The sequence below is a fragment of the Nematostella vectensis genome, chromosome 4, assembly GCF_932526225.1.
Source record: "Nematostella vectensis chromosome 4, jaNemVect1.1, whole genome shotgun sequence".
NCBI lineage: Eukaryota > Metazoa > Cnidaria > Anthozoa > Actiniaria > Edwardsiidae > Nematostella > Nematostella vectensis.
Genome location: NC_064037.1, coordinates 3,480,588 through 3,491,523, shown reverse-complemented (window position 1 = coordinate 3,491,523; position 10,936 = coordinate 3,480,588). Strand labels below are relative to the sequence as shown.

The window sequence follows — 10,936 nt, the reverse complement described above, 5'->3', positions numbered from 1 at the left end:
TGTTTTTCATAAGTTATCGCTTAGGGGTTATCTGCTCTCAGGAATACCTCTCTAATGAAACTGAGGCAAGCCAGGCGATGTTATTTACTAGGTATGTAAAGATCCTTGATCCACCGTTCGTGGCAATATTGACTTAGTTATATGAAAAATATATTACCATCTAATGATAATAATATACTGGTTTATACTGACTACCGAATTCGGGTCTTTGCTAAGTGCCCCCACCCTCGGGTCTTTGCTGAGTGCCCCCGGGGAAGAATGCAGGGGGGATATCCACCCTTTTGTTTTGTATGAATCAACAAATAAAGTATTAAACTTATTCCTGGACCCTCTTATCCAACTCCTATATAAAATTCTGAATCCGCTCACGGGCCCCTTTAATGGAAGTTTAAAGTAACGCAGTGGCTATCTGCTCGTAATCTAAAGCTCAATTAAGATTGGCTTTGTCTAAATTGAAAACTGTCGGGCACTTGTCGGCAACAGTCGGGAAAGGCCTTAAATCTCTGTCGCAAGGACAATTGCCCATCATTTTGTCATCAAAAGGTTCTTAGATCAAATAATAACCGCTTGATATTAAATGTGCGACTGAAAAATGGTGACACGCCGCCAAACGGAGGTAGATGGCCGCATTTGGGAGGGTTACAATACAATGATTTTATTTACCAGTATAGTGATCTGTATATAAATACAATGGTTTTAGTGCGGCCAGTATTCTGGGATATTTTGGGGAGTGGTCGCTTAAAAATGTGTTTAGGTTGGGCATTCGGGATTCGTGCCTTGCGCATTCCCTAGAGGTTTCCTCATGCCTACATATTTAGATAATTGCATTCGCCTTTCACTTGACCTTACCAGTTTTGCATACCACGTAGTTTTTTCTTATTCTTTTCTGGTTTTCTTCTAATTAATACATGGACATGTTTGTATATTCTAGAGTTGCATTGCATTGCATCTATTTTTGTAATGTCTTCTCAACACTCTTGTTTATGGTCTCCAATAACTGTTACGCAGGGACTACAGAATAGAGAATGAATGTGGCATTTGACGTCCGTGTTTCCACGGCAAAGGCATAGGAGGTTATTTTTCGGATAGTGTGCATTCCTGGAATGTGTTTTATTTTTTATTTCTAATATTCACTTTTCCTACTTATGAACAACATAGCATTAATGAGAAAACAAATACACATGAAATTAATAGTACTTATTGACTATGTTTCAATGTCATGCCTATGGAATAATTTAATATACGTGTTCGCCTTTGGTATCCAACTTCACAGTAGCGCCTTCATAGTGTCACGTCACAGTTGAGCCCTCGCTATCTCGCACGCCTTGGATATACCACCCCCGGTGTGTTACGCCTTCTAGTTTTATCATGCTTTTGATGTGTCACGCCTTCAACATGTCACGCTTTGGTTATGTCACGCCTTAAACATGTCACGCTTTATTTGTGTGACACATCCAGTATGTCACGCTCTGGTTATGTCACACCTTGGGTATGTCACACCTTGCGCTCCACATTAGTTATGTCACGCCTTCAGAATGTCACGCCTTCAGTTTGCCACACCTTGCGTTTTGCCTTAGCCTTGTCACGCCTCTGATGTCACGCCTTCAACAAGTCACGCCTGTAACGCCTTAGGTATGTCACGCCATATGTTTTGCCCTCACTGTATTACTGACACACATGAGATGGGTTGCATCAGGGTCTCGCTTCAGGTTTCTCCTTGACGTCTATAACTCTAGCTTTCCCTTTGCGCCACCCGTTAGCGACGAGTATGATTACGAGATCGATGAATTCGCAGATTGTGAGTATACTGCAGCCCAGAAATAAACCCATCGTTCCGCCAAGATCGGCTGTACATTACAAAAATTGATATTCAAATTATGCCATATTACAGTAATCCGTACCTCCAAGACATGACGGAAAACCCTGGAAAATGCGCAATTCAAGAGAGAGGTAAAAGACACATTTTTTACAATCCTCTTGCTATGTATGGCCTCAGGGACGAAAAGCTCAAACTTTTAATGACACTTTACAAAAATTCGCAATTTAAAAAAAGTCGCATTTAATATTTTGTTTGTTATTACTCACTAAGTACTTGGATGCATTTTCCACCTCCAAAACATGGTCACATGACAGTTATTCGTACCTCCAAACATGGTCATATTACAGTTATCCTTACCTCAAAACATGGTCATATTGCAGTTATCCGTACCTCCAAACATGGTCACATGACAGTTATTCGTACCTCCAAACATGGCAATATTACAGGTATCCGTACCTCCAAACATGGTCATATTACAGTTATCCGTACCTCCAAACATGGTCATATTGCAGTTATCCGTACCTCCAAAAATGGTCATATTACAGTTATCCGTACCTCCAAACATGGTCATATTACGGTTATCCGTAACTCCAAACATGGTCACATGACAGTTATCCGTACCTCCAAACATGGTCATTTTCCAGTTATCCGTACCTCCATAAATTGGTCATATTACAGTTATCCGTACCTCCAAACATGGTCACATGACAGTTATCCGTACCTCCAAACATGGTCACAATGACAGTTATCCGTACCTCCAAATATGGTCACACGACAGTTATCCGTACCTCCAAACATGGTCACATGACATCCGTACCTCCATAAATTGGTCATATTACAGTTATCCGTACCTCCAAACATGGTCACATGACAGTTATTCGTACCTCCAAACATGGTCATATTACAGTTATCCTTACCTCCAAACATGGTCATATTGCAGTCATCCGTACCTCCATAAATTGGCCATATTACAGTTATCCGTACCTCCAAACATGGTTATATTGCAGTTATCCGTACCTCCATAAATTGGTCATATTACAGTTATCCGTACCTCCAAACATGGTTAAGTCGTACGACGGCTTCTCCTCCAAAATGTCGGTCACGAGGGTCTCAAAAAACACATTCACCATGCAAACGCTTTTCCTGGAATCAAATCATCAGGTATTAGTTAAGCATAGACAGAATTTGCTGAGAGAGAGAGGGTGGTGAGGTATGCACAGACATATGCATATATTCTTCGTTTAAAGCTATGTTGACTAAGGGGGAGCAGAGTTTCTACGCTTCTCATGTCTGTATCATGTCCGTATCATTGCCAACTGACCGTGGTTCCGCCCGCCCGCGTTCGTCTATGTCAGTGTCAGCTGCCTTTCGTACCTAACATTCACTTGTGCCTCAGCCGTGGCTTGTTCAAGCGTTCTTCCAGTGAGGTTCACGAATGGTAGCGAAGACTGGCCGAGCAAAGGGATGAGTGATTCCCACAGAGACTCCGATGGGAAGTAAGACGTCGAGATCTGTGCTTTGTACTTTAGAGAGGTGCACGGCTTTGGACAATCGCAATTTTGAGGACGTAAAACCACTAGATAAATGAAATAGATATTACAATGAACTCTTCTGATATGTATTTATACCTTTAATCAAATTTTGTTAAACACGGCACGGTTTTGAGCACTCGCAATGTTGAGGTCGTAAAGACACTAGATACATGAAAAAGATATAGTACTACTTACCCGCTTATAAGAACCTAGAATTTAAGAACATGTTAGCCTAAAAATTTAAAACAGGTTTTTATTTTTAAAAAAAGAACCTTTAAGATCTTCCAGCAATGATAAAAATCATGATTCACGAACAGTAAATTAAAGCATGTATTCTATAAAAATATAAAAACAGTTTAAATATATTTTAAGGGGTCTTGACCACATTTTGTACGAAAACCAAGCCGGTATTGACATTTCATCAATCTAGATATCGCACTTCTACTATGCATTAGTATATTAACTTTTCTTTAAAATTCGTAAAATAAGAACCTGGAAAAACCTAGGTTCTTATAAGCGGGTAAGTACTGTATTACAAGACACGGTTTTGAGCACTCGCAGTTGTGAGGTCGGTAAAAATACTAGATACATGAAAAAGATATTGCAATAAATTTGTGTATCTATTTATACATTTTGTTAAACGCGGCACGGTGTTTGGCAATCACAATTTTGAAGTAACGGATTTACTAGATAAGAACATAGACATGTAAATATCTAATATGCTAATAACCTGCATCTATAGTTTTTGAAATATATTACAACAACAACACACTTTTTATTTTCTTTGTTTGAGGTTTCATATAAACATACGAGCAGTAACATATATACATACGAGAGATTTATATTAAGAAATATTCTTGAACAATAAATGTGGGTGGGGAAGGTTAACGACAATCCCTTGTTATAAAGTGTACATCATAGCACGATGGATTGGGAATCCTTGTTATAAAGTGCACATCATAGCACGATGGATTGGGATTCTTTGTTATAAAGTGTACATCATAGCACGGTGGGTTGGGAATCCTTGTCATAAAGTGCACATCATAGCACGATGGATTGGGAATCCTTGTTATAAAGTGCACATCATAGCACGATGGATTGGGAATCCTTGTTATAAAGTGCACATCATAGCACGATGGATTGGGAATCCTTGTTATAAAATGCGTGTCAATAATAACCGTGATAATCGCATGCTTATTTGTGTCCATGGTTGTGCGCGTCGCTCTAAAAACGTCGCTTGGGACAATTGGGAAACATTCCCGAGAAAGATACTTACTCCAGGCTTCGTATACACACGCTTTTAGCTGATAAGTGGAGCAAAATCCTGTGATATTCTTATCTGTGAATAACAGAGTATTGTATTGTATTGTTTCTGTATTGGGTCTTAATTCAAATAATTGAAATAATAAATAAGTTAACATAAACTAATATGCATGATCCACTCATCAAGTGTCGGTGACTTACAGTCTGACTCGTGCCCCAGGATTTTACATTGACATTGTGACGTCATCAGGTTATTGTAGCATCGTGTAAGGCATCCAGTCTCGGAGTACGTGCCACCGTCGATTCCTCTTTTTGAAGAGCAGTTCGAGGAATATGGAGCAGGAAGATATTTCGCCTAAAAATATTCAACAACAACAAACAAATAGACCTGTAGCAACATACCAGAAAAAGTGGAAAAGCACTTTAGAAGAGAAATGATATTTTATAAGAAATCATCAGTTGAAGCTTGAATTGATAAAAAATACTCCCTTCTCTTATAAGGCGGTTATTGGTGGAGAACGTGAACACTTTACCTTTTCTCTTATAAGGCGGTTATTGGTGGAGAACTTGAACACTTTACCTCTTCTCTTATAAGGCGGATATTGGTGGAGAACGTGAACACTTTACCCCTTCTCTTATAAGGCGGATATTGGTGGAGAAGTTGAACACTTTACCTTTTCTCTTATAAGGCGGTTATTGGTGGAGAACGTGAACACTTTACCTTTTCTCTTATAAGGCGGTTATTGGTGGAGAACGTGAACACTTTACCTTTTCTCTTATAAGGCGGTTATTGGTGGAGAACTTGAACACTTTACCTCTTCTCTTATAAGGCGGTTATTGGTGGAGAACGTGAACACTTTACCTTTTAGGCGGTTATTGGTGGAGAACGTGAACACTTTACCTTTTAGGCGGTTATTGGTGGAGAACGTGAACACTTTACCTTTTAGGCGGTTATTGGTGGAGAACGTGAACACTTTACCTTTTAGGCGGTTATTGGTGGAGAACGTGAACACTTTACCTTTTCTCTTATAAGGCGGATATTGGTGGCGAAGCCAGGGGATAAATCGTATGAATCCAAGTCTATATCCGGTGTTTCGTTCTGGTCATGGATTGCAATCTTGAATCCGGTTGCTCTATGACTAAACGGACCGTAATACTCCTCGGGTTGGGAAAAAAGCATCGCGGAAAAGGCCATACGTATGTCTGCAGCTCTTGCGGTGAACACGGGCGTGTTATTTGTGCCTGAGTTAAACGTGTAACACAAGCCGCGCTGGGGAGAAAGTATAGACTTATTTACAGGGGCTGCGGCATCAGTTGTACGTGTTTTTAGCCCATCCAGCATAAGTTTCCCGCTGCCAAAATTTAGAACTTTCCATTTCTTTTTAAAAATGATAACTGTGTTCCTTTCATATTTTTTTTCAATAGAAGGTTTCTCTTACCGTAAACGACAACAAAGTTGTGAAGTTTTCTGGAGTGCATGTAGCTCCAGCGAAGGAGCATTCAAACAACATGCTTTCAAACAAATGTCCCTTCTCTCGCACCATTTTATCCACTTCAAAGCTTTCATTCGAGAATTGTGCCGCTCCAAGTTTTATTTTCATAATGTCTTGACCGTCTAGGTATTTCTGTGCGTCTGTTCCCATCACTAAGCTTTTTCGCATCATATTCTGATTACAAATTGTGATAGCAGGAAATGTGACTTCTTCTGGACTCTCGACGCCCTTGCTTAAGTTGCTCCCGTACTCCTTCAACCTTTTATAACTCTCCACCAATTGGATAAAAAAGCACGTGAACATTACTAGGAGTAAAATCATCCAAAAGACCTTGCGGAAAAGGGACCCTGAGTCTATTAGGAAGTGGAGGCCATGCAGAGTTGTGTATCCGCTAAACTCAGATATCAACTTCTTTCTCTTTTGCCTAATATCTTCGTTTTCATCAAACACAGAAAAATTGGTCTGATTTGAAGTTTCAAATGCGTCTTTCTTCATGTTTGGTTCTCGAGACTCTTTTTCAACCTGGAATAAAGATGATAAAAAATAACTTCTGTTTCTTAGAAAAATAGTAACCCATCATATTTTTGCATACCGCACGAAATGTTTTTCCATCAAAGAGATTAATTGATGGAGAACTAGATAAATGTTTTTTTAAACTTTTCGTTTGACATTCTGACTTCTGTGGTTAGCAGAGACTCTAGATCCAAATAATCACGGTTAAAAATGTTGGATAAACGCTCGTTGTCGATGATGACCAAACGAGTTAGCACTAACATATTATTCACAAAATAAGATTTATTTGCTATGGCATCACAACATGATTATCTTTGTTGTGGACATTTGCCTATAACGATAAAACAGCCGTTAGAATGATTAGTCTCGGTTAGAATATTTTAGTTTTCGAAAACAACAAAAAATTACAAAAATGTAATTTTTCATTAAAAACCATTCGAATAAAGTGACTGACGTAGCTGTAAATGATGACCAATAAACGTGACCTGACGTCCCTTAGATCGAAGTTACCCTTTTTAAGGCCACCTCTTGCTGTTTCGGTATATAATAGCAAATCTCTGTTTTGGGTAAGGACAAAAGACTCCACTGTGCTTCCCTATAGAGACCATGCCTCTTCGTAATAACGATGCACACATGCCGCGTTTCCTCTCATGTTTTTGAAAATGTTTTTCAGTTTATTTTCATTTCACTATATGGGTCTTAAAACAGTGTATTTTCTGTTCTAAACTCTTTTGGGTCCCCTCGAAAGGGTTCCCATAGAGGATCATCTTCAATCTATCATCGAAGCAGAAATCGAAAGGTGCTGAGAGCTAGAATGTAAATCAAAATATTGATCAAACCAAATAAAATGTAAACTTGCCTTTGATCGACGAAGTGTTTGTATTCATCCAAATATATTTCTATAAGATACCTAGGAGTTTTCAGGGCCTGTGTAAGGCTAGTCTTCTTGTAGTAATCAGGTAAACAGTTTTGAGTAACTCGCTATCACATGCCACGAAAGATTTAGAGAACGACTTTTCTTGGTTTGCTCTTTGTATTTTCCGAGCTCATAAAAATAATCTTTAAAACTTACTTCTACTTGATTCACATTATCTTCGATAGGTCGTCTCATATCAAAATGAAGTGGTTTTGATAGTACTGTAGTAGCTTACGTGTGGCAAAGAAGTCCAGCTGTTCTGGATGCGCATGAAAAGAACTTGTAATAACCAGTACCTATTAATCATAACAAAAGATTGTACAAATCTCTGCTGGATCTTAGACCGTGAAACCGCTCAATCTTCTTTGTATAAACTTTTCCAAAATCACTGGAGTTTTTTTCAGTAGCAAGTCAGAAAAATGACAAAGTTTGGAGTGATGAGGTGGTTTGGATGTCGAAAAGGTAGAGCAGCTACTTTCCAAAGGTCTCTGAGAGGTAATAACATTGCAATTAAAGGATTTACGTTATTGAAGTTGACAAAAAGGTGTTAACACGACTAAATAAAGGAGGTCGCAATTGGTAATTCAGGATGAACAATGCTTTAGAGAAAAAGCAATTTGTTTTCCATCTCATTGTACAAATAATATCGTAAAGAGTTGTTATGCAACAGCAATCACATTTTTTCTGCGCGAAAGCACATTAAATCTTATTTTTTTCTCTCTATGACATTGCATATCAAGAATTCTCTTGGTTTTCAGCATCAACCTTAACTTTTGGTTTTTAAGACTTTATAAAATGTCGCAGAGCTCAAGGACTGGTTTATGTTTAAATAAATACTAAATATCAATCAGCTTTATGCGGTCAATAATATTTTAACTAAAGCCTTCTTGAAACCAAAAAATGTATTCTCTTAGTGTCTTCATCGTGCGCTTGGGAAAAGGATCTCAAATATAAAAAAACCTTCACGGATTCCTTTCTCCAACCTTCAATTATATAGACAGCAGTTGTCCTTTTTAGGGCCTCAACAAACAGCAAACCTTGAATGGTGGCCGGGAACATTCTTCTTTACTTTGACTCATGAAAGCCAACGGAAAACGAGATGTTTGACATTAATAAAAATCCTTACGTAATCACAGCTAGCACAGCTCACGTGCATTAAAATCACTTTAACATTATTACACCTATTTGACGCCATCACCGGGAGACGAAACAAAAGAGCTAGTTCTATAAAGATTTATCAAAATAAGCAGAAACCGAGGGAGTCTCGCTCCATTAATGTAGCTCCCGTTTTTATTCTCCAGTTTTCCCACCATCAAACAGACCGCGGAACTAGCTTGGATTACAGTACCGCTTGCTGATATGGGCGCTATTCCTATATGAATACATTCGTATAAATTAAAGCATAGGATTTAGTCATTAGTTGAAAATTATCCTGCTTAGACTCGATATGCTCAATATGTTATCAAATAATCAGATAATAGGTAAAAAGATGTAGGAGAGGTTTAAAAGAAGAAGTGTAGCAAGATGTATTTGAGATCACCGTCTCTAAAGCCTTGCTGTGCAGGTCTATCTTAACACAGCTAATACCTAACAATGTTCAATCTAAAAATGTACAAATGGTATACCATTGATTTGTTTTTCGCTGTTTTCATTCTGGACCGACCGAGCGTCGACTGAAACTGAACAGTTTCATAATAGTTAAAACTTACATTTCAATATATACGACAGCCTACTCTTGGGTTTCATGTCTATTGTTTTCTCTCATTATTTCTCAAATTCAACTTACGTTTTCTGGCGAGTACAAAAAGGCAATTCTAAGAATTTTTCTCATTGCTCCGTCGGCACTGTTTTTTGTATTGTCTTTGAATATTTTCTGCCAAAACCACCTTAGCTTTGTCAAATTAAAATAATAGAAAGCTCAGCTCATTTTTAATTAAAGAAATAAATTCATTGTTTCAATACTTGAATATTTGGCAAAGAATTTGGCATCGAATTATAATAATAATGTACTTTTTCGTTTGCTGTTATTCTAAAAAAATAGATTATGAGCTATAAAGAAGCCAAAAAGTACACTTTTTGAATATATTATTGTTCTAAAAAGGACCAAAAAGGCAAACAATCTTTCGAAATCTTCATTTTAAAATCAAAGTCAAGTAGGTACGATCCAGTTTTTTTGTAGATATATCTCCCAAAACAAGATAGGTGCAGACGGCTAGTGCGAGGTCTAGAGCAAGTCGCCCTTGCAGTTTATTTCAGATTAAGTTTAACTGAGGCAAACCGGCTATGCCATGCTGACGAGTCCTAATAAGGACGAACCAGCTGTCCATGGTTGCCGAACCTGCACGGGTAATAGACTGTGCTAGCGTCCCGTCTTGGCCCGACTGGTGCCAATGTTTGTATGCTAGTGCACTTTTAAAGTTCACCTCATTAGAGGCTCTAAAAATATATTTAATGTTGGTAGTTATTCTCCTTTATAGCGTTTGAAATCATCTTTTTTATCCCCAAAGTGTTTAGCGTACGTAAATCGTCGGGATTTTGGAGGCAGACGAGTGATCTTTCGGTTCATCGCCGATAATTCGATGAGTCCTACAATATTTCAAAATTAATCGAGCTAACAATAATGTTTCAGTATCAATATACCTACCTTAACGTCGCTACTATAATGAAGTTAGAGAGCTTGAACCAAGAAAGAGACAAAAATCAATGTTTGGATCAGGGTGAAAGCATATTTGATTAGATATTTTAACAAAGTAGTATTTATATTTTAAATAAGGCTGTAATCGATATGTCGTAGACCGCAGTGGCTCATGGGTAACGCACACATTTTCAAACCCTTTTCTAGGGGTAGAAGCCACAGGTGTAGGGAATTAGTTTACTTTTTTGTTCTTTTATAGTAGCGCTGATAAACACTCAGCAAGAATTGCATTCGAAAATAAGAGAATGGAGTTTCAAGTGTTCTGTAATTGTAATCTCAAAGCATAGTGTCACGTTTATACATTAAGTATGTGTCATGTTATTGTTCAAAAACATGCCTTTTTGGTGTCGCTGCTCGTAAGAAAAAACGCCTCTAACGGCCACAAAACACGACAAAAGCTCCAGCCAACACGGCCCAGGGGGGTCACCACAACGGTTCTTGGCAAGCAATTCAACATCTCGTTCTCTTATACGAGAGACAAGATTTTTTTAACAGTGAACAGCTAGCCAATTACTTTTTTCTCTTTATAAGATCTGTTTCTTGTCTGGTTCCTCTGCCAATTTTTTTGTTAAGGTATGGTTCTATTGTCGGCTTACATTTTAATTCTAATTTTTAATTTAAACTTTAAAAAAGCGAACAAACGAGCATCCTCATTCCAACGGCGAGCACTCGCAATGCAAAAATGCAATGGGAACACGGGCGGCT

General features: G+C 38.2%; 1 protein-coding gene across 2 annotated transcripts; it reads right to left on the bottom strand.

Annotated features, from left to right (window-relative positions):
• Positions 1-901: 901 nt before the first annotated feature.
• On the bottom strand, positions 902-10,275 carry LOC5507550 (acid-sensing ion channel 3). Of its 2 annotated transcripts, none has more exons than XM_048726268.1 (8): positions 10,181-10,275; positions 6,054-6,629; positions 5,633-5,884; positions 4,816-4,969; positions 4,628-4,690; positions 3,194-3,395; positions 2,871-2,962; positions 902-1,847 (listed from the first exon to the last, which is right to left on the bottom strand). In XM_048726268.1, exons 2-8 carry the CDS (start codon positions 6,600-6,602, stop codon positions 1,693-1,695), a joined length of 1,467 nt encoding a protein of 488 aa, XP_048582225.1. In that variant the 5' UTR covers positions 6,603-6,629; positions 10,181-10,275; the 3' UTR covers positions 902-1,692. The 2 variants fall into 2 exon arrangements, with proteins under 2 accessions (XP_048582225.1, XP_048582224.1); XM_048726267.1 differs by lacking the exon at positions 10,181-10,275 and adding an exon at positions 7,693-8,012.
• Positions 10,276-10,936: the final 661 nt, after the last annotated feature.

What these genes read in the sequence shown, in the direction of transcription:
- LOC5507550 (XM_048726267.1), bottom strand. Translation starts at nt 7,731, where the DNA reads ATGAGACGACCTATCGAAGATAATGTGAATCAAGTAGAA. An exon ending in TCCGCCTTATAAGAGAAAAG is followed by an intron (nt 4,970 to 5,632) that starts GTAAAGTGTTCA and finishes GAATATTTTTAG; the next exon opens with GCGAAATATCTTCCTGCTCC. An exon ending in GAGGCACAAGTGAATGTTAG is followed by an intron (nt 2,963 to 3,193) that starts GTACGAAAGGCA and finishes ATTTGATTCCAG; the next exon opens with GAAAAGCGTTTGCATGGTGA.